This window comes from Chiloscyllium plagiosum, unplaced genomic scaffold (assembly GCF_037043375.1).
Source record: "Chiloscyllium plagiosum isolate Xiang-an unplaced genomic scaffold, Cpla_swu_hap1 HiC_scaffold_8, whole genome shotgun sequence".
NCBI lineage: Eukaryota > Metazoa > Chordata > Chondrichthyes > Orectolobiformes > Hemiscylliidae > Chiloscyllium > Chiloscyllium plagiosum.
In genome coordinates, this window is record NW_028270146.1 from 70,075,750 (window position 1) to 70,100,550 (window position 24,801).

Here is a 24,801-nt window from a genome sequence, read left to right on the forward strand (position 1 = left end):
ATAGTTTCAGTGGCTCAAATTTTGTTGGAGCATGCCTTATTAGCAAAGATTAGTTGTGTAGATTTAGGTTTTAGCATTGTATTCCCACAAATTTGCTGTAAATGTGAATTCATAACAGCCTTGTATACTACATCATTCTGCTGTGTTTCTCTACTTAAATAATAATCTAATTTTCTAACCTCCCTACCAACGAGAACTTCATATTATTCCACATTATTTGCAATTTTGTTCCCATTCAATTAACCTATCTATATCCCTTTGAAGACTTTTTGTATCCTCCTCTTAACTTGCTTACTTATCTTTCTTTGTAGAGTTAGTAACAAGAGTCAGCTCCTTCCTCCAAGTCACTATTATACATTGTAAGTTGGTGAGGTCCCCACACTGATCCCTGTGACACTTGTGCAGTTGTAGTTTGCCAACCTGAAAATAATCTATTTGTCTCAACTCCCTTACTGTTAGTAAGTCAATCCTCTAACTACTCAAATAATATTACCTTGAAACCTTGAACTCTCATCTTGTGCAGCATTTTCATATATGACACCTTATCTAATGTTTTTTTGAAATTCACATGTACTGCATCTCGCATACCCTTTATTCTCCCTCCCTTGATCAAATAACTCTCCTACAATTTTCAGATATGATTTTGTTTTCACAAAATGCACGAAAATATTGTGACTTTACAAATGTCCAGTTATTATCTCCTGAATAATTAATTCTGGTATTTCCCAGTAACAGATGAGTGAACAGGTCAATGAATTGCTGCTCTCTGTTTCTGTCTTCAGAATCATAGAATTCCTACAGTGTGGAAACAGGCCCTTCAGTCCAACAAGTCCACACCAACCCGCTGAAGAGTAACCCGTCCTGACCCATTCCCCTACCCTATTACTCTACACTTACCCCTGACTAATGCACCTAACCTAAACATCGCTGAATATTATGAACAATTTCACATGACCAATTCACCTAACCTGCACATCTTTGGACTGTGGTAGGAAGGTGGAACGTCTGGTGAGACAATCATGAAGATTGATATTTAAATGCATACTAATAGTTTATAATAGATAAATGTATCTGTGAACACTTTCTCAAGGCATGATGGGAAGTGTAGCCAATATTGTTGGAATGATCAGATTTGCTTTCATTCTTGTGAGAATTTACAGCCAAGAATGCAAATTGTAACAATTATATGTTGTTATATAGAGTATGGAGATAAGGGAAAACTGAAGGTTGAGTTGTTATAAAAGCTAACAGGGAGTAAATTGGCATGAAGAGAGAATTGGCTCATGGCCAGGAAACAGCAAATGGGTTTAAGGGGTTCTCCCTTAGGTTGGTAACTCATGACCAGTAGGTTCCGCACGGATCACTGCTGGGACCACAACAGTTTACAATAATATATTAATATCTTAGAAGAAGGAAGTGGATGCACTGTAGCTAAAATTGCAGACAACACTAAAATAGGTGGAAAGGCAGGCTGTGAGAGGGATTCAAACATTTTACAGACAAATATCTATAGGTTAAATAACTGGACAAAAAGTTGACAGATGGAGTATATTATGAGAAAATGTTAAATTGCTAATTTTGGAAAGGAGAACAAAACAATAGATTATTATTTAAATGGAGAAAACTTACAGAAATCTGCAACACAAAGGAGCTTGGGAGTACTTATCTACAAAACACAAGAAGCTACCACACAGGTTAAGCAGGTAATCAGGAAGGCTAATGGAACGTTGACCCCTATTTCAAGCGGGTTGGAGTACAACAGTAGGGATGTCATAATGCAATAGTACAAGGTGCTGGTAAGACTTCATCTGGAGTACTGTGAGCAGTTTTGGTCCCCTTATTTAAGGAAAGCAATTATTTCATTGGAGGCAGATCAGAGGTTCATTAGAATGACTCCCTGTATGGAGGGATTATTTTATGAGCAAAGGCTAAAACAGATTGGGACTACTTATTAGTATTTAGAAGAACGAGAGTTGAAACTCATTGAAACATACAGGATTTCCAAGAGATTTGACACAGTTTATGCTGAGAGGATACTCGCCCATGGGAGATTCTAGATCAAAAGACATAGTCTCAGAATAAAAGGGTGCCAATTTAAGACTGAGCTGAGGAGGGTTGAGAATCTTAGGAACTCCTTGCCACAGAGAGTCTTTGTGTATTTTTAAGGCTGAGATACAGAGATTCTTAATCAGTGGGGGAATCAAGAGTTATGGGGAAAGGGCAGGAAAGTGGATGTGAGGAATGTTGAATGGTGAAACAGGTTCAAGGGGCCGAATGAACTAATCCAGTTCCTATTTCTCACGGTCTTATGGATAGGAGGAGCTTTCATCTGTTACCAAAATGCTCGCTACTCAGCTTGACATAGAATAGCAATTGCAAAACACTAGTTCTATTTTTTTATATTCATCAATGTCAATCATCTTTGCAGTTGCAAGATCCATGGTAAACTATTCATTCACAAGACATAATATTATTTTTACATGCAACACTGCAGCAAGGTGTTGTTGTGAAAGTTTTAGTTTTAAATCAACTTTTTTCTCAGTCCAAGAGACCTATTTGAATTTTCTTTGTGGTTTTTTATTTTCCTTTTAATTCTATTGCTTCTTAGCTGCACAAAATTCCCCAATAACTGAGAAAACAAAAATTCTGGTTCAAAGCTTTCAAAAACGTGTTTTTATGTAAAATAATGTATCAGTATCTCCATATCCTACTCCCTAATTTTAATTTATTTTCTAGAAATCTGCTGAAATTAGTTGATAACTAGGAACAGGCCATACATATATAAGTATGTTAATAAATCCAATGAGGAATTGAAGAGAAACTTCACTCAGTGTGTCATGATAATGGAAATAAACTGTGGAATGCAAATAGTAACACAGATGCATTTACGGAGGTAAATTATACAGATATATGAGGGATAAAGGAATAGAAAGATATTTTGACAGGGTTAGATGAAGCAAGATGGGAGATGGTTTGTGAAATGCATGAAATCATGACAGGCTTTGGGCCAAATTGCCAGTCTTTATGCAATAAATTCTGTGCAATCCTATGTAACTAAACAATAAAGTTTCTGATAGCTATGACATTGTATTGCTTTGCAAATAAATGAAGATATCTAGTGATCTTGGAATAGTGGCTAAAACCTTCAAATCAGTGGGAGAAATAACTGGGCTGTGACATTTATCCTAATATCAGGTTCCCAATATTTTCACGACACTAAAGTGCTCAAATGAACACATAGGTAAAATGGTGCATTCAGTCCCATGTTCAATTCTGCTCCTAGAGGAGGTTTCTTTAAAATTTAAGGCATCTTCTACTAGCCCACCACTAGCAACATGCCAGTAACATGCAAGCATCACTAACATTCAACCTCATTATTGTGGTAATGTGAGAAAATTATATGATCTGACCTTATCATTTGCAGCTATTTTGAATACAGGTCATTCTGTGAAAACGTGCGTTTTGTTAACACAAATTCATTGTAATGTGATTGACGAATTGGGGATGCTACAGCATGAATTTTTATAAGATTTGTTGGCTGAAATGCAGTTACAATGCCACCATTTTAAGTGCTGTTTCTAAAGAGCACAAGAACTGACCTTATTTTGATCCTTTTCCATGCATATTGAACATCTAACATAATTTCCAGTGGAAAATCTTTGAAGTGATAGTGATAAGTGGGAAGCCAGCCAGAACAGTTTTGTTTGGTTAATTTCCTGCTTTAGCCTTAATACTTATTGGAGTGAGTTCCACTATTACAATGCCTGCATGTCTCTTTTGTGAATTCTACAGTGCAGCTCTTCTGAAGTTGCTTTAATGTTACTGAACTGTATTTACCGAAAGTGCTTCAGTGATCGTAGTAAATCCCTTCCTACTACTCTGGCCTATTTTTAGTGCAGAATGGATTTGAAAATTGCAGTTTACGGGCAAGAACTGGGGAGACACATGTCAAAAGAATAACTCCAAAATAAATGCATACACAGCTCTTAGGTATGTGCAGTTAATTGAATTTGTGAATTAGTTGATTTAATATCCCCAATATCAGGAAAAGATTTGTTTTAGTCACAAATGTTAACTACTACCAGCTGCTGGAGCTGGCTGACAGAGGAGTCCACATGTAGTCATCCACAAAATGATGGATTTGATGACAGTATTACTGTTGACTGCTGCCTATCACTGCTTCAGAAAACAATAGTATGGATCTATAAAGTTGTTAAACTTTAAACATTTAAATTAAAACTGTACGATTTTCCATCAAACTTTATCAAACAGAGTTTTGGTGTTACCAGTGGTAAGATGATTTCGCCAATGATGCTACAAAATTCCTGCTCCTGTGCTAGCGTAGTGTAAAGTGCTGGATATTGCTGCAATACAAATTCACAGTCATGCTGAATTAAGTGTGTGTAACACTGTTATCTATCTAGGGGCTTCTTTCAATGTTTTGCAATCCAATGCTTTGTGAAGTTCTTCAGTTGGTATGCTGGCCATTGCACTGTAGAATTACACATGGCGTGGGGCAAGCATTGAAAACTGAAAGTATGAATTTTTCTCATTTAAAAATAATAAAACTGATGTGCTAACAACAAAATTAATAGTGATAGACACTTGTAGGTAGCTGGAATCTTCACAAGTACAAATGATGTGTCATACATGCAACACTAACCTATTAATTCTTAATCTATTCCTGTCAATGTTATGATACATCCTTGGGGATGCTTTATGTAGTAGGATACTCAAATGTATGCTTCTGGTAAACAGAGATAGCATTACCTATTGACTTGCATTTACATGTTTTGTAATAGGCAGTCATTAACCTGTTTTGAAGCATCTGTCATTTTCCATAGAAATAACACAAATAACATAAATACATAGAAATGTACAGACTTTGGTACCAGGCTGCTGGTGCTGGATTTAATATTTACTACTAATACCTGAGTTTTCTTTTGAATCAGATTCAGAATCAGAAGTCTCGGAAGATTCAGAGGTTTTCTCAGGAAGATTAGGAAGCTGTGCAATATCCATTGGGACATCCTTATACTCAAAATCACTAGGAAAATAACACTTATGTTAGGTTCTGCATGTATACATGGTTAAATATTCATTAAAAATCTAATGTTTGGTATTCTTTCATATTGAAAAGAGCAAACTAAAATTCATACTTTCAAGCATTAAAACATTTCCAGACATCCTTCACTGAATTGAATCAATGAATATTATTGTTGGAGTCCCTTTTATCATCAGTTAAGATTGCCACTTTTTTTACTATCATTTTCACCTGATGTCAGATTTTGAATGAAAAGCTTCAGTCATGCGTTCACTTCATCACAATTCTTTTGTTACATTCTGTTGTAATTTCAAAATCAAAAACTCCATCAAACTGCTTTGGTTCACACAATAAAGCATACACGTCTTGCCTTTGAAGCTAGTTCATGGCTTATCTTGTTGTTTTACTTGGGGAACAATGATATCATTCTGGAAGTAATGCAAAGCTCTATTGTCAATTGTGGCTGATACACAGGCAACTAATTGTAATCAGAGAACAACTCTGGTTTGTCACATTGCATTATCTGGAACCTGTGCCATCCAATCCTCAGGACAAAATTTTTCAAAATCTACCATGGGATGTGGGTGTCCTTAGTTCGGAGAAGATGGCACTGAGTCACTTCTTGAATTGTGGCACTCCTTGTGGTATAGGCAGACCCCAGTGCTGTTAGGAACGGAGTTTTTGGATTTTGACCCAGTGATCCTCCTGTGAAGGAATGGTGATATAATGCCAAGTTAGGATTGTGTGTGATGTGGGGGAGAACTTGGAGGTGTGGGGCTCTCATGCATCTTATATTCCTGTCCTGCTAACTGGTGAAGGTCACAGATTTGGGAAGCACAGTCAAAGGAGTCTTTGTGAGTTACTGCCACACATCTATAAATAGATGGTACATGCTGCTGTCACTATATTAGTATTGGAAGAAGTGATTATTTAAGGTGAAGATTGGGTACTAATCAAGCATGCTACTTTGTCTTGAATGTGTCGGTTCTTTGGTGTTGTGGGAGTTACATTCAATGAGGGCAAATGACTTGCACCCTGTAGATGATGGACACACTTTGGTGAGTTAGGATGTGAATTAATTGCTGCAGGATTCCCAATATCTGACCTGTTTTTGTAGCAACAATATTTATATGGATGGCCCAGTTAGGTTTCCGGTTAATAGTTACTAAAAGAACAGTTAATGTCACCATAGGCTTACCAGACCAAAAGGCTGCTCTCTCATTATAGAGAGAGAAAAAGGGATGACTGGTGGTTGTTTAACCTCAGGATCACCATGCCTCAGGCAAGGAGACAGGTTGAGAAGGAGAGTCTTTCATGGTGATCTCAGCCAGTGTGGGAATTGAACCCATACTGTTGGCATTGCATTGCATTACAAGCCTGCTGTCCAGCCAGCTGAACTAACCAAGCATAGCACATGGGTTCCCTGGACGTTCCTCAATAATTGGTCAGGCCAGGCACCCACATCAGCCATCACAGGCCAGCTCCTGTCTTCTTTAAACATTGCTTTAGTGAAGTTTAGTCTGTGAAGGTTTCAGGTATTAAAACTAGATGATGGATCTTGAATATTAATTGACAGAGGAGAAAGTGAGGACTGCAAATGCTGTAGATCAGAGCTGATAATGTGTTGCTGGAAAAGTGCAGCAGGTCAGGCAGCATCCAAGGAGCAAGAGAATCGATGTTTTGGGCATGAGCCCTTCGAAGGGCTCATGCCCAAAATGTCGATTCTCCTGCTCCTTGGATGCTGCCTGACCTGCTGCGCTTTTCCAGCAACACATTATCAGCTCTTGATTGACAGAGCTCCTGTTCAGACTGTAAAGGGGTAATGGAACACAATTATTGGGCAAGAATGGCATTTTTGTTCATCCAAAACCAGGGAAGACTTGATGTTGAGGTTAGTAGTTCACTAAATTGTGAAAACCAGTAAGAATTGTCACCAGTAAAATTTCCTTTTTAAGCGATACTAACATTCTCACATTGATTTTAACCAACATTCCTTATAGTTAAGAAACATGTTTAATATATATTAAATGTTTTTTGGAAGACATATTATTGCAATGTCCAACACGTGAAAATTCATGGATGGAATCTTCCAAGGTCCTGATGAGAAATGTGACAGAATCATGAAAGAAGTCAAACAAGGTCTTTCTCAATGTTGAGAGCAACAAGTGCACTATGTTTTGGAGATTAGGACAGGATCCTGATTAGTAAGCAATGAGAAGTTGATTATTGGGAATTATCATTCATCATCCACCACATTATTACTGAATCTTGCCTCTTTAATATGCACCCTACTATTTCACTGCTTAGTCCTCCAGACCTCCATCCTGAACACTAGCATCAATGCCTCAAGGCACAGTCCAACAGCAGTGGCCGCAGGGAACCCCCCATCCAAAGACACTGGCATATGACACATGCCAGCCTCTCCACCCCATTGTAGCACATCTCTGATGCACTTACAGTATGTTTCCACGGTGTAATGGAGAACATTACACTGCACTGACAACCATCATTGTAATACTGCTGCAACAAAGTGCACAAGACAGACACTCAACTCACAGATTGGACCAGGCTGCATCTCAGAATTGCTTATTTGCTCTCTCAGTGCTCACTCACATAATGCCTATCTGGATGCTCAAGGTGCCCTTATGTTGCTTTTTAGCTTTTTGTACACTCAGTATTTCTGTCTAGTCTTGCAGTTCACTGCGGAAACAAAGCCAGGCTGGTTAGCAGAAATCCATCAATGGGGTGGACATGCTCCCAAACACCATAGTACAATGTCAATCTCACACCTACAGAATGTACTGGCAACCTAACTGGCAACTATGTTGCATGTGTATCAACCAAATGGCCATGTGTCGAAGGGAGTCGTTGTCAGACAAGTCAGTGGTGTGGGATTGGGGTGGGGGGAGGGGGGGAGGGAGGGTGGGAAGGCGGCTGTCAGTCAAAGGGGTCCCATGTAGTCTATCAAGGCAGCATCCATGATCCAAGAGCTGAGGTATAGCTATCTGGGTCAGGGGGTCTGTCTCACTACAGTCTGGGGAATGGACCATGGACAGTCCTACTGGTCCACTGCAACCAGTCAGGGAATGGTGGGTTATCACTTAGGGTTTTGCAGAGGTATCAGTCAAAGTCTGGTCAATCATCATCTGTCCATCCAAGTTGGTCAGGGGAGTGGAACATGGTCAGTCCTAGGGGTCAGCAGAATGAAGGTCATGGTAGATTTAAGGTAATCAAACATTAGGTTCAATGGAGACATCTGACAACAAAACTGAAGTTGGAACTTTCAGTATCAAATGCATTCCATGTTGCCTTCCATTATTCAACATGACCTACAAATGGAAGATGGCCATGGCCACCTCTGGAGTAGATGGAGTCAGTGTCTGCTGATGAAAAACATGGGCGTCACTTCTGACCAAAAAAAGCCTTTCAACTGTATATTGTGTCAATTCTGCAGTGTACAGGATGAAATAATTACATCACATCACTGTGCATGTGAGATGCAGTGTAGACCTGTGTAGGGTGCAAATGGCTGGTTATAAGTGAAGTTGGCCACTGTTATGGACCAGACCAGATCCCCTCAAAATACTTTAAGAAGGCAGCCCAGACCCTAACTTTTTCTTATTTAAAAGCAAAAGTAACATGCTGTGTTCCAGATGCAGTTCGATTGGTCAAACTACACTTTATTTAACCGCTATAGTTAAAATACAACCAAAGAAAAAGGAATTAAGAATAAATTAACTCGATTGGAAAACTTAACAGAATAATAGATACGGTAATGATTACTAATTAACTGTTGCAATATAGTAATATCCCATAAACACACTCTTTGGCAAAAAGACAATTTCAGAAAAACAGATCTGTTCTCACAGGTAATTGAGAAGCCGAGGAAGAGAATCTGCAGTTTTTGACTGCAATCGAGAGATTTGCTTCCACTTCTTCAAGCCCACAGTAGCAACTGCTTAAAGCTAAACCTAAAAACTAAAAAAACTGTAGAAATCCTGGTCTTTGACAGCTGGCCACACCCATCCAGGCTTAAGTCCGAGACGTCAGTTCTCTTGCTGCCTGGATGCTGCCTGATCTGCTGTGCTTTTCCAGTGCCGCACTTTTCGACTCTGCATCTATTCCAACTTTTTAAAAAATCTAAGGTCTCATAAGCTGTTTACTCTAGTTGTTTTGGTAGACTGCTCATTCTCTCTGCCTTACAACCTGCCTTCAAACAAAAGGACAAAACCACCTTTTAAAGCCACAGCATCATCACACTATTCCATTGGTCATTGCAAATCGCAGACATACAGCTCTGTGAAGCCGAAGTAATCACAATTGACCTTAAAAGAGGCACCTACAGACTATACAGACTTCACAATGCTAATGTAAGACTTCCTGGGGTGCACAGGGCCATAGGACTGAATTCTTCTCCAGCTGAAATGTAAGAATACTGCAAGACTTTTCCACATGCAGTGATATCTTCCATGAATGATATGGAGCTGGGATGAATTCATTACTCATTCAGCACTTACACTTTCCGATTGCTTTACCACAACTGAAAGCTGCCATGACGAGAATATTGTGTTCCCACTGCATTTGAAAGTCCAGATGCCTTGCAAGGATGATTATTGGGAGGTTACCCAAAGTCGCCATAACCAATGACTCCATTGCATAAGTCCCTGACTAAGGCTGAGTGCAGATACAATTCAGCACTTGCTACAACCAAGGCCATGGTGTAGCAGACTTGCTGAAGATGAGATTCCACTGCTTTACCAGTCTGGTGGACTTTGTGGTGTTCTCCAGACAGAGTGGGGAGAATAATCCTAGCGTGCTGTGTTCTGCTCAACTCGAGCTTGTAAAGAGGGGTTATAAAGGAGTCTGAAGAACTGGGGGCAGCTGGACTGACTTTCATGGAGGAGGACGAGGACAATGAACAGCAGGAATAATACCCTGAGCATCATAGAGTGCAGTAGGACTGGCAGGACTCAGGTGACACTCAGTTTGGGTAGATGACAACTAATAGATGAGAGGTCATTAATTGACGATAAACTTTTGGTTCTTGATATGTTTGTTTGTGTTCTGAGAAGCAAATGCAGCTTCAGTCTGTTTGATATCTGATCACTTTGAGTGTTTATAAAGAGAAATGAATTTGTTGAGATTACTGAATTCTTCCATGGATATGATGATCCCACATTGAATAATAAGATGCTGAACTACTGTGGACTTTGAGGGAAGAGTGGCAGTAATTTATAGTGGGATGCAACATTTGGCTGTTGGTAAAGACAGATAAGCTGTAAACCTAGTCTTAAACAGCAATTGGTGTAGGAACATGCAGTTGTATGTGGAAGTAGGTGTCAGCTATGTCATCTCTATGCAGTGAGAAGCTTTGATTGAGGCCACTACATTGATAGTGAGGGGTAGCTCCAGATTACAATGGTTGGCCAGATGCATGTTTCAGGTTCCAAGATGGCACCAGTGTCAGGAATGACTGTATATCCTGGACAGCTGGGTGTTGGTGTGAACTTATGGGCTTGGCAGGTCGGATAATTGGCTTGTACCGGTCAAGACGGGTGCAATAGGAGAGTGCTAGGAAATTAGAAGGGCGCGGGAGGATAGTGTGAGATAAATCACTGACAATCCATGAAATTTGAGGAAATTAATCCTTTGATACTTTATCAAAATATGGTAATATTCAGCCCCATATATCTCAGTTTGTATGTGATATTGTTATGATGAAAATAAAGGATGGGTCTTTGATAAAACAATATGACAAAAATACACCTTTATCAACAGCATTTAATCAATATGATTTGTGGTTCCTGTTTATTCAAATTCTGTTCATATAAGGCTTGATACACCATTGAAACAATAATGCTTCAAAGTAATTGTGCACTCTGTTAACATTCTCAGTTTAGTTTCTAGAGTAATATATAAAACCTCCATACAAACATTTTCAAATAATCTGAAACAAGTTCTTTCTCTTATCCATATGGGAATGGTGGCTGTCAGAACAAAATCAATCCATCACTGCAGATGTATGTGTTTTCCCTCTTGCTGGAACCTGTTTTGAATTTGTACTCCCTTTACTATCTTCTCACAAATTACACATAAACCATTTTAAACACTGTAATCCAGGAAGACTTCTCTGTTTTAGTTCATGGTCACCTCAAGGTTAAGATCAAGTTGTGATGTACAGTATTCCCAAAATTGTTACTAATAAATTACAATACATTTCAAAAGTAATTCATTGGCTGCAGGATGAGTGGAGGTCCTGTCTTCATGAAAGAGAAAATATAAATGCCAAGTCTTTATTCATTCTTTCTGAATTAAATCAGTTCTTAAATATCTTCAAATTTAAATGTAATTGCTTTTTCACTTCTACTAGTTTCATAATATTTGTGGTAGGGAATGAAATTCAATGTAATAGATCCAGATTCAGCCCATTGCTCAGAGAACATACATCATTTCTGAGGAGGGGACATGACTGAACTAAGTGCTTAGCAGTGTGACCCTTCCCCAAGATTCAGGATTGTCTGAGGTGGAAATCCCCCATTCAATCCCTCAGAGCTATTTGGAGACTTTCAGGGGGTTACAATAGCTTTGCCATTCTCATGTGATCTCTGAATCACTGCAAAATTGTGGTGTACTCAGAGATCATTAGTGTCAGTTGACTCAGTAATGAGCCTAATTGACAGTCGACGACAAGTAGCAACACGTCCCCCATGGACCCATTCCTGCCTCCAATTTAATCATGGCAAGTTTTCCTGCTACCAGGAATTGAACATGTGGCTTCTCCTGTGATTAAGTGGGCCTGTTCATTGGGGTTTCCACTGAGGCAGGCTGCATTAAATCCAGTCTGGTTAATTCATTTAAATTAAGTGGATCATGAAGCACACAGCAACAAATGACAGTTATTTAGAGAGTGCTAATCCTGAACCATTTGCGATTGTATCTTGAGGTTGCATGTTTGATTCTATTTCCATTAATATGTTCTGAAGGACACTTCATGCAGCATTCACTATCTTTTGGTTAATTTTCTATCCTTCTCAGAAAACAGTCACTTATCCAGTTACTTTGTCTAACCTGGCAGTCTTTAAGAATCTTTGGATCAGCTTAATTTCTCAAATGAGAGTCTAGACTGTAATATTAGCAAGTTAAGCAACAGTGCGAGGAATCAAAGCAAAGAAATGGGAAAAAAAAAAGAGCAAGTTCTTCTCTATAAATGCTGCGAGACCTACTGAGTTATTTTCCAGGACTGTTTATATTTCAGATTTCCATGGTAAACTTTGATTGCTTGTGGCAGCATTGTTTCAATCTGGATCCTTCACAGTGAGGAATGAGCGTTTGAGGACACCTGTCCCACTCCCCTTATGAATAGCTGATCTCAGTAATGGTACCATAGACAATTGCTGTGAAAACCCAAGTCATTCACTAAATAATGCTCTTAAGTGAAGCAAATCTACCATCCTTACCTGACCTAGTCTACAGGTGACTCCAGGCTCACAGGTAAAAGTAAAGCTTTTGACTCTGGGAATGAGAGAGAATGTGAGAGAGAGAGAGGGAGAGAATGTTTGAGAGAGAGAGAGAGAGAGAGAATGTGTGTGTGTGTGTGTGAGAGAGAGAGAGAGAGAGAGAGAGATGCCTGGTGATGATTTAACATGAGTGTCACTGTTTCTCAGTTGAAGGGTGAGGTTTAGAAGGTGGCAGTTCTGTTGAAACCTTAATTAATACTGAAACTGAACCATCCTGTTGGCATCACTCTGCATGGCAAACCAGATGTCCAGCCACCTGAGCTCATTGACCTTCACTGTAATGTGGGTGATTTTCAATATTCCTCTGAAATGGCCTAGAATAATTCAGTACATCGGTGATTAAAGATGAGCAAAAAATGTTGGCCTTGCCAGCAATGCCCACGTCCCATCAAAGAATAAAAAAAAACACAGGTGCTTAGAGAGAGACTCAAATTCTGCTCTTTAACTCTTTGTTCCTCCACCTGGCACAGAGAGGATTCCTTTGGGGCCCAAACAAAAGATGGCTCCTTTCTGATTGATGATGACTACCTGCAAGTCCTCTCTCGGGCTAAATGATTCACCTAAGTCTTTTTGCCTGTTGATGAGATACAGAGATCTCCTAACCTGGATAGAGGTTGCCAAGCAGCCATGAAGGTGTCCACAGAACTTGGGTTAAAGTGCCAGAAGAGGCTGAATGGGCAAGAGTGGGAGCTGCTTGGGCAATTATCAGGAGCACTGAAAATGTGTGAATGCTGATGAAGGGCATGCTTGTCACACATTTGGAAGCATCATTTTAGTACAGCTGATTCATTACGATGTACAGTTTTATTTGCAAAATATCCAAGGATCAGATGTGGCCAAACCAGCTTAACAATTTTCACTTGTCCAGAGGAGGAAATGCTGGATCTGGCAGTGAATCAGCAGAGTCACACAATTGGGTCAGCTGTGGTTGGAGAATGGCCCTGGAATGGCTGAGATTCCAGGGGTGCATGGGTCTCTCCTGCGAAACTATAGTAAGTGCATAGGTCAGTGTTTTGAAACCGAGGAAGGCAGCAGAGAGGTAATTTTGATGGGTTTGGAGTTTGAAAGCATGCAGGATTTGAAGAGGAATGTGTACCTCAATGTCAAAGGGGCGTAAGGTTCAAACTCTGGTTACAATCTCCTGATGTCATGAGTGTGTTTTTTGCCCCCAAAGAAGCCACCTGAAATGATGCTGGCATCAGCCTGCTGCAGCCATGTACTCTGAGGGATCAAACATTAACCTGTGAGGAGGAAGAAGTTCAGAGCGTGCAGCATCACATGCTTGTTCCACATGTAGCACCAAGGACATACATACATCTTGATGCTTGCATGTGAGTTGGCTTTAAGACATCCACATGCTGGTAAGCGCATTACAAGACTACTGATCAGAGACTGTGATAAAGCAAGCCTCTAGCAATAGGAGGAGTGCTGAAGGCAATGTAAATGCTGAGCCCCAGGCTGTTGCTGAGCCTCTGGAGTTGCCAGTGATGGAGATGCTACACACGCAGCTTTTGAGGGTTATGAAAATTGCTCACTTATTACAGCATTGCTTTTTCCACTTGATGTTCCAGCTTCCTTCGTATGTGATGCTTTTGATTTGCATTAATTGTATGCTTTTAAAGAAGTTTGTGTTTATGTGGGCCTCCCTGCCTAACCTTATTTGATATCTCAATATTGCCACCTGAAAGATGGCTGTTGTGTTCCTAGTAGATACCAAGAAAAGCTGAGTATGGCAAAGATATTCTAGTTGAGCAGAAAATACTATTGCTCTTGGAATCTTTGCGATATCTCGAGTCTTTCATGCCTCCAGCACACTGACTGCACAGCTGACTGATTTGGCTCACTTTCCAACTCTTCATCCTCATCCTCAGTGGATATGACAGTCTCCATCAGATTCTCCTCTGCTCGGGGCTCCTTTCTCTGGTGGACCAGGTTATGCAAGGCACAGCATATAATGTGAGTGAGACTCAAGCAGTAAAATATTGCAGAGCTCCACCTGGTTGGTGAATCTTTTCTGTTTAGAAATGCACCTGGTCTAGGTTGTGGTATTTTTGTCAACAGTGTGTAATGAATCAGCCCTCTCACCTTCAGAATTCCTGTCATTGCTGCAAAACCTCTGATTCTTTCTATTTGAGTGGCACTGTCACCAGTAAATCACATTAACTGGATTTACCTAAAATAGCATCTCTAAAACCCACATACAGTGTTGGACATGAAGCAGAAAATTTCTCTCTGGTTCCCTCATGATGTCTGGGATGGTCCAGAGGCAAAAGAAAGCAGGACCAGCTACTGTTAATGCCACTAGCATCAGGTGACCAGCAACAATAGATGGCAATCTCCTTTGAGAGCATTTCACACCGGGATGTAACTGTCATGCTGGCGACAGAGTCTTCCAAGGCATGTTCGTTCAGGAATCTGGAGGTATGTTATCCTGACCCTTTAGACATGGTTGACTGAGCAGTGGCTTTATGTACCTCTGTCTGTCAGTGGGAGGATGAGACAAATGTTTGGAGGGAGACAGGCCAAGTAATAGGATATGTTGAAAAGGTGAGTATAAAGACTCAAAGTGAGACTGCCTTTGCATCGAAGCATTGTTCACCTTGTTGGGTTACTTGTCCCAGGTAAGCTTCCTCCTTCCTCTCCATTTTTCATCTTTGGTGGAGGAGGCTGCTACTAAATGAACAATTCCTATGAAGGACAGGAATCTAAACTCCCAATGTTGGGAGTGCACAACTTGATTGAGGTTTTTAGATTAGATTAGATTCCCCACAGTGTGGAAACAGGCCATTTGGCCCTACCAACCCTCCGAAGATTTCCCTCTGAATGATGTACCTAACGCTCTGGGCAATTTAGCATGGTCAATTCACCTGACCTGCACATCTTTAGACTGTGGGAGGAAACTGGAGCACCCGGAGGAAAACCACGCAGACACAGGGAGCATGTGCAAACTCCACACAGATAGTCACCCGAGGCTGGAACCTGGGACCCTGGTGCTGTGAGGCAGCAGTGCTAACCACTGAGCTATTGTGCCACCCTGTTTGTTTTTGTATTTCCTGGGAAAGGGTAGTGACCAATTTCAAGCTTAAACTATGATAAATCAAACTTAAAACATTGTCAGCATTTCCATCTTCAGCATCAGAATCTTCCACTGAGTCTTTATGCACCCATTTGCAAGTTATCCTGTTACCTGCTGTGTCTCCCTCCAAATCACTTCCATTTCAGTCCACATAAAAATTGTGAAGGTAATATAAAATTCAGGTTTATTCCTTTGTTAACCAAATCATTAATTAGTTTATTTTATAAAATGGAGGGTAAGCTTCTGATTATGACACCTGCCTGCTTTCCATTGTGTTGGAGACCACAATGTTGACTTGGTGAGGGAGGGCAGTGATCACAATTTCTAAACATAAGCTACCTCTGCATATATCCAGCAGGAAGTAATGGATAGCTATAAAAAGACCTACTGATTACTCCCTTCCCATGCTGAGGGATACTAAGTTAGTGTTTCCATCTTTGCCCTATTGAGAATATTTAACTCTCTGGTTTGAAGGACATAGGGTTATAACTACTGGAATATTGATCCATCTGATTCAATTATAAGTACTTTGGTTGGCAATACTCCTTGGACAGATTTCCCAGCTCTTGATAGCAAAGTTTAGAAAAATCAACAAACTGACTGGGATTCAGAATTTGATTGTTTGAGAGAGAAGTTATTTTTAGAAGATCTCCTAATTAAGAAATGAGTCAGAGGTTTGATCTTTGATGATCACATTAAAAGGAGGGAACTAGGTGAATTTAGACCTGATTGCTGGTATCAAGACCTAAAGGAACAAGGGAGAAAATGAGGACTGCAGATGCTGGAGAATCAGAGTCAAAAAGTGTGGTGCTGGAAAAGCACAGGTCAGGCAGCATCCGAGCAGCAGGAGAGTCGATGTTCTTCATCATTCCTGAAGAAGGTGATGCATATATTAAGTAATGGTTTGCTGGGTGAGAATTGGTTGTATTAATATGGGTAGCTGGTAATCAGTCAGATGCGAGTTTAATGCAATGTGGCTAAGCCAAATAAAGCTCTCACTAGAAGTGTGGACTTGAAATCTGTTGAAATACAATTGCTGACTAATGGCAGCAGAGGATGGTTGAATTAATTTGCTGAAAACAAGCCCTTGTGAACAACAGAAGAATGAATTTATAGTGTGGACCTGAGTTACTGCTTTACCAAAGACGAAACAAGGTATAGCCTTAGCATTTTCATGACCATACAAAGGCACATTAAGAAAGAACGTTTTCAAATTTAGAGCTCAATGAATTGAACACAGATGAAGATTTGGACAGACTGTTAATTCTACAGATAAAATTTATCAAAAAGATGCTTTTTTTGACTGCTTATGAAGTGTAGTCGGACCTTGGTAAATTTAGAAGACCATTGAAGAGTATATAATGGAATTCAGTAGACTGTATGCAAACCTGCACAAATTTCATTTGGAATCTTCCCAGTCTTTGCTGGCATTTAAGTTTTTGGACTGTGCCATAGTATCGAGTATGGATAGACATTTAGTTTTCACAGAACTTAAATCTGAGGATAAACATACACTGTTAGAACATAGGAAAATTCCTGGGAAAGCATTCCTTTCCAGTGGCATGTGTGGTCCAAAAGAGACAATTGGCATAGGACAGAAGATGGAGGACACATGAAAGGAAAATTATAACAAATAGAAACAAGGTCAGAAATGTATTATAATCTCTGCTAATGTTCTTACTCTAAATCAGGTCCCAGACTGAAATTTGGCTTAACAGATCTTATCTTGCTTTTTAAAAAAATCTACTATGGTTGTCTTTCACTGAAACACAAGATGCTGCAGATGAAGTTTCAACAGAAGAGTAGAAGCTTATTATGCAAGAGGAAAGTAAAATAGAATAAAACAAACTATTTGCATATAACAGAAATGGAAATATTTGAAAGACATTGAAAAATACAGTGCCATTAATGTAAACACTATCACTTTACAGTACTCAAACACCAGAAAATTCCACTGCAATATTACATTTATCGGTTTAACTTAACTGTTTCTGTCAATTCCTGTTCTTAACAGTTTCATTGTCTCTTCTTTGATTGGTTCAGCACCATTCATCATTCCTCAGACACTGAAGCAGGTGCACTTAACCAGTCCATATTCAAATGCAATAAGATCTGGACAATATCCAGGCTTGGGCTGACAAGTACTATTCACACCACACAAATGTCAAGCAATGATCATCTACAATAAGAGACAACCTAGCCAATATCCTTTGACATTCAATGGTATCATCATCACAATTCCACACTGTCAACCACTGCCAATGGGTTATCATTGACCAGAAACTCAACTGGACTCACCATATAAACCAGTGGCTACAAGAGCAGGTCAGAGCCTAGGAATACAGCGATGAGTAACTTACCTCTTGAGTCCTCAGAGCCTGCCCATCATCTACAAAGCACAAGTCAGGAGTGTGATGGAAAACTCCCCACTTGCCTGGATGAGTGCACTTCCATCAAACTCAAGAAGCTTGACACCAGCCAGGATAAAGTTGCCCATTTGATTGACTGCACAACCATAAGCACCTACCTCCTCTACCAATAATGCTCAGGAGCAGCGATGTGTTCTGTCTACAAAGATGCACTGCAGAAATTCACCAAACACCTTTAGTCAGAAGTTACTAAACCCACGACATCTTCCAAGGACAAGAGCAGCAAATACATGGGGACACCATCTTTTGCAAGTTCCACTTCGGTTACTCACCATCTTGACATGGGAATATAACACTGTTCTTTCACTGTTGCTGCAAAATCCTGGAATCTCCTCCCTAAGGGCATTGTGGGTCAACCTGTAGGATATAGACTACAGTGGTTGAAGAAGGCAGCTCAGCACCATCTTCTCAAGGACAACAAAGAACTGGCAATAAATGGGCAGCACGGTGGCACAGTGGTTAGCACTGCTGCCTCACAGCGCCAGAGACCCAGGTTCAATTCCCACCTCAGGCGACTGACTGTGTGGAGTTTGCACGTTCTCCCCATGTCTGCGGAGATAATTTTGAGAAACAGGGAGAATTTGGAATTTACAGGAAGAGCATGAATCCCACAAATGCTCAGGGTGTAATGCTCCGGTTTCCTCCCACAGTCCAAAGATGTGCAGGTCAGGTGAATTGGCCATGCTAAATTGCCCGTAGTGTTAGGTAAGGGGTAAATGCAAGGGTATGGGTGGGTTGCGCTTTGGCGGGGCAGTGTGGACTTGTTGGGCCGAAAGGCCTGATTCCACACTGTAAGTAATCTAATCTAATCTAATCTAATCTAAAAAAAATGCTGTTGAGCGAGCAATGCCCACATCCCACAAATAAATAAATTACAAGATGTCACAACTTTCTCAGCTTCAAAAAACTTTTTCCAGCTTCTAAATTTAAACTTTTGGATTGGAACTTGCACACTAACATTATTACACTGAGGTAACTTATTTTCCAATAGCTCTAAACCCACTCTCTTCTCCATGAGAACTGTTTCATACATCCAAATTCAACTAGGACTTCTGCAAACTGAAAGCAAACATTCCAAGCTATGAATATTTCCTCTGAACAAAGTGAAATTACCTGACCTTTTGAAACTGAAGGTAAGCTTTAGCCACTCTGTCTGCTTGTAAAACTCCCCCAATAAAAATAAATTCCTATTATCACCCCAGTCTCTCTCTTCCTTATATACACAGACCAAAGCCCACACACCACTAGTTCAAAAGTAAAGCTTAAAATAAGTGACTTCTATGTATACCACACATTTTATATCACAACTGTGATAGATAATTTTGAGAAACAGGGAGAATTTGGAATTTACAGGAAGAGCATGAATCCCACAAATGCTCAGGGTGTAATCAAGCAACACTTCAGGTGTGATTCCAAGTACTCCTATACCATGAACAGTCCTAATAGCCCTAAATTAAAAAAAAACTAAACATGAAACAGAAGGTTCGAAGGGAGAAGATAGAGACATAGATCAAAGAAAGGGCATTGTGTTGGTCACAAGAAGGTTTAGCTCAGTAATGAATGTCCTGGTAGCAGAGTTTTTCAATTGTGCAGTAATCAGCAGTGGATGGAGATCTACAGTGTGCAGAAGTGACTGGCTAGAACGCTTCCTAGACTCTGATCAATAAGAATTAAGACAAATTTAAACATTTGAGAGTTCTGTAAGTTTCGGATTTAGAGATAACTTGTTAAAATCTTTAAATAGGATGGTTATTCCTTGTCAAGTAGAATTATTGTTGTTGTATTTGTTCACGGGATGTGGGCATAGCTGGCTGAGCCAGCATTTATTGCCCATCCCTAATTGCCTAGAGGACAGTTTAAAGTTAACCACCTTGTTGTGGGTTATTAGCACGGATATAGTGCATAATGAAATACCGTTGTTATCATGTAGGCATCAACGAAGGAAGAACAGATGATACTAGACATGAAAAATGAAAAAGCTGGTGTATTTGAAAAATTTGTGAACTTGCAATTTACACACTTCTATTTCTTTAATAGAAGATACCATTCGACAAAATAAATTAAAACAGTGTTACTGACATCAGGGGATGGAATTTGAAAGGCAAAAGATAATTGTATTAAATTTACAGAGGCAATTTGCCATCCATCCTCTAAAAGTTTTAAAAAATTAATGTAGTATGATAGGTTCACAGAAAAGTAATAGATGTCAGATTTGTAAGAAATATCAAAGGACACCATCACAGTCTATAGTAAAGAGATAGCAAGAGATTTCAACCAGGTGGTGACTAAGAATTTAAAGATATGGGTTAATTTTGCATTTTGTAGATTTAGGAACCAGATTTTGTCAAGTCAACAATAATGCATTGTAAAGATAAAATAATTATGGGTAAGGAAATAAAAAGGTATCCACATTTTGTCCACTGACAAAATTTCTTGACCAATAATGCTTACGAATGATGTGTGTGGAGATGTGTAAATAAGAACATCATAGTTATGCATTAAGCAGCAGAAAACCCTTTCATCAAGGGGGAATGTAAAATGAATCATATAGTAATAGATGAAAATTATTATATGCACCAGTGTGGACTATACGCACTAAGAATCTGTTATAGATGGTTGGAGAATATAGCTGTATTAGTTAGTTTTTGTTAGGAACCCTGAAGTTCCATTAGTACGAAGTGATCAACCCCCCAGTTTGAGAAGGGACTATAATTAACTCTACTTTCTCAGAGCATTTGAAAGTACTGCATACAGGAGAAAAGGCTTTTATTCAAGTCAAAATCACAAAATATTCAGCAAACCTTAAGATATAAGGTAAGGCCTTTGGAAATCAGTTTCAACATGTGAGATATCGTTTATTATAAGAGGGGCTTAAAGAATGGAAAGGCCTACGAAGGGTTATTGGTAAAGATGGGAAATAGTAATTGTACAGCATAAGAACCAGAATGTTAGGGTATGATCAAGGTTGCTTGGTATGGATTACAAATTATCAGAATCTGAAAGAGTAATAGAAAATAACGAGGAACGAGGTACCACGCATATCCAGATAGTGTACAACTATAAGGACCAAACTGCTACAATTGCCATTTTGTCTGAAGATGGACAGATCAGTTCTGATGATCAATATGTGCCTATCACTACCAGAAGTGTGTATGAAAGCCAAATATTTGCCAGAAGGAATTAATCAGTAGAGAAATGTGACCATTATAAATAACGATGTGCCAGTGTTGCACTGTGGTGGGGTGAACAAAGTTAAGAATCACACAACACCACATTATTGTCCAACAGGTTAGATTATAATCTGGTGTTATGTGATTTTTAACATTACAAATAAAGCAGTAAGGTCACAGGAAAATATAAAAGCTGGATGAAGTTAAGAAATGTGGGGCAGGAGGTTAGGTCCATTGGTTGAGAAAAATGAATATATTTAAAAAAATACAATAATGGAAGGCAACAAAAAGAGTGTGCATTGAAACTATGGGTTTGGGAGCGAGTATGCCCCTTAAAAGAGATCATGATCTGTTTAAAGTTATCCTGTTAATAGAAGGGGGAGGTGAAACAGTAGTAGTCAAACAGGAGACTGATAGCAAGATAAATGTGTGTAGTTTACCAAATACAGTATAAACCAGGAAAACTACTAGGAGCAGAACGTCACGTGATAAGGTAGTCTTAGTGGCCATGAACAAACTGGAAGACAAGTTAATAAATAATGTCAAACTATGAGAACTACAAAGGTGGAGAGAAGTAGGAGTGTACACAGAGATTCCAGATAGGGGACAACCAACGCATATTGTCAATATGCATGGAAACATTGTCTCCTTCTGGGACTTACTAAAGCAAGGCAAATGGCATAAGGTTTTGAATCAAAACTGGGGGACGAAACAATAAGAGTAGATTCAACAACAATTGGAAAAGCAATTCTGAAAATTTTCTAGGCTTTGTTAGCAACAAATAGTTGGGAGTGTTAATCAAATGTTGATCAAATGATTAAAACTGCATTTGTGAAGGGAAATCAGTTTCAGAAGGAAATATTTCTTTGTCTTCCAAAATAGGCACTAAATGCAATGGGAATACTTTAGATGTTAAATAAATGCTATGCGGCCTAAATAATGCCTCTTGAATTTACTTCCTTTCAATAAGGTCTTTCTTATTGAAATTAAGTTGTCTTCAGTTAAAACCAAACCCTGTCACATTTATTTACATCATGAAGGCAGCTCTCAGTTATCTTTATGATATATGGAGGTGATGGTTTTATGGGTTGGGTGCAGTGACTTTGAAAACATTGTCATAAATGGGTTTAAAGCTGAATTCAAAATATGAGGTCAGCTTGTAGGGCTTTTAAGAATATTGGATTAGAAATCAGGCAGAATGGATCAAGTGTCACGTTTATCAGCAAACTTATTTGGAAAATGTTAGCCCTACTGATAGTAGTTAAAGTCACAAAACAATGCGATGGCTTCCATGGGTAAAATGGATAAAGTCACAGTGTTAAGGGGCAGAAGGAGGATATTTGGCCCATTGTGCTGCCCTAGTTTTATTACCTCGTGCCAATCTCCTGTCTATTCCCCATGTCCCTGCGCATCATTTCTTAAAAGGAGGTCATTTAGCTCAGTTGGTTGGATACCTGGTTTGCAATGCAGAGTTTAATTCCTGCTTAATTAGAGTGAAGCCTGATGCATGGTGACCCTCAGGTTAAACCACCATCAATTGTCTCTCTCGAATGAGAGAGCAGCCCAGTGGTGACTTCACCCTTTTTGTACTATTTCTATCCAACTAATCATCCAATGCCCTCAAGTGTCTCAACTGAACCTGCATTCACAACATTTCCAGACAGTGCATTCCATACTCTAACTACTCGCTCATTGCAAAACATTTTTCTCACATCACCGTGCTTCGTTTGCACTTGAAATCTATGCCCTCTCATTCCCTTTTCTTTTACACTATTCAGCCTACTCATGATTTTGAAAACCTTTATCAAATCTTCTCACAGCCTTCTTCTCTCCAAGAAGAACAGTTATCCTCATAATAGGAGTTTGTCATTCCTGGAACTATTTTTGCAAATTACCTTTGCACCCACTCCAATGCATTCACATCTCTCATATAATGTGCCCACAACTGTGCATGTTTCTCTGGTTGAGGTCTAGCAAGTGCTATGTGCAAGTTCAACAAGGTGAAATGTGATGAGGATGTTAGGAGATTACAGGGTGACCTGGACAAGTTAGGTGAGTGGGCAGATGCATGGCAGATGCAGTTTAATGTGGATAAATGTATGGTTATCCACTTTGGTGGCAAGAACAGGAAGGCAGATTACTACCTCAATGGAATCAATTTAGGTAAAGGGGCAGTACAGAGAGATCTGGGTGTTCTTGTACACCAGTCAATGAAGGCAAGCATGCAGGTACAGCGGGTAGTGAAGAAGGCTAATAGCATGCTGGCCTTCATAACAAGAGGAATTGAGTATAGAAGCAAAGAGGTGCTTCTACAGCTGTACAGGGCCCTGGTGAGACCACGGCACGACCTGGTGAGACCACACCTGGAGTACTGTGTGCAGTTCTGGTCTCCAAATTTGAGGAAAGACATTCTGGCTATTGAGGGAGTGCAGCGTAGGTTCACGAGGTCAATTCCTGGAATGGCAGGATTACCTTACACTGAAAGACTGAAGCGACTGGGCTTGTATACCCTTGAGTTTAGAAGACTGAGAGGGGATCTGATTGAGACATATAAGATTATGAAAGGATTGGACACTCTGGCAGCAGGAAACATGTTTCCGCTGATGGGTGAGTGCCGAACCAGAGGACACAGCTTAAAAATACGGGGTAGACCATTTAGGACAGAGATGAGGAGAAACTTCTTCACCCAGAGAGTGGTGGCTGTGTGGAATGCTCTGCCCCAGAGGGCAGTGGAGGCCCAGTCTCTGGATTCATTTAAGAAAGAGTTGGATAGAGCTCTCAAAGATAGTGGAATCAAGGGTTATGGAGATAAGGCAGGAAGAGGATACTGATTAGGAATGATCAGCCATGATCATATTGAATGGCGGTGCAGGCTCAAAGGGCTGAATGGCCTACTCCTGCACCTATTGTCTATTGTCTATTGTCTATTGTCTATCACTGTCCTGGCTCTTGTACTCTATGTCCTATTAATAATGCCAAAAATATTATCCTTTATTAACCATTGTCTCCATCTGTCCTGCCTCCTTCAATGATCTGTACCCACATACAACGAGGTCTCTTTGTTCTTGTACCTCTTTAGAATTTAATCCCCGATTTCATAATGTTGTTCTGACCAAAGTGCATCACCTCACACTTCTCTGCATTAACCTAATTTGTCACCTATCCACCAACTCCACTAACGTTAGTCGTCTTTTTCAAATTCAATACTGTCATCCTCACAGTTTACAATTCTTCCAAGTTTGAAATTGTCCCCTGTATACCAAGATGCAGATCATTAATAGATATGAGAAAAAGCCAAGAATCACAATACTGATTCCTGGGGAATTCCACACTACAAATCATTATCCAGCTAAAAAACATTAATTTACCACCATTCTCCGTTTCCTATCACCCAGCCAATTATGTATCCATGTTGCTACTGTCCCTTTTATACCATGACCTATAACTTCCCTCACCAGTTGTGTGAACTGCAAAGTCCAATAAGACAGCTGAATTGGCTCAGCATCCAAACACGGGCATATATTTGTTTTAAGTATTAGAATTGAGTAGAACTATGAAAACTCCC

At 39.7% G+C, this 24,801-nt stretch overlaps 1 protein-coding gene across 11 annotated transcripts in view; it reads right to left on the reverse strand.

The window, feature by feature from the left end:
- npas3 (neuronal PAS domain protein 3) overlaps positions 1–24,801 on the reverse strand; it is a 1,348,016-nt gene that overhangs the window by 4,538 nt on the left and 1,318,677 nt on the right. For all 11 annotated transcript variants that reach the window (XM_087989951.1, XM_043697885.2, XM_087989958.1 and 8 more), the window contains one exon: positions 4,932–5,047. In XM_087989951.1, coding sequence (XP_087846077.1) covers positions 4,932–5,047 — 116 coding nt within the window. The remainder of the gene's footprint in view (positions 1–4,931; positions 5,048–24,801) is intronic.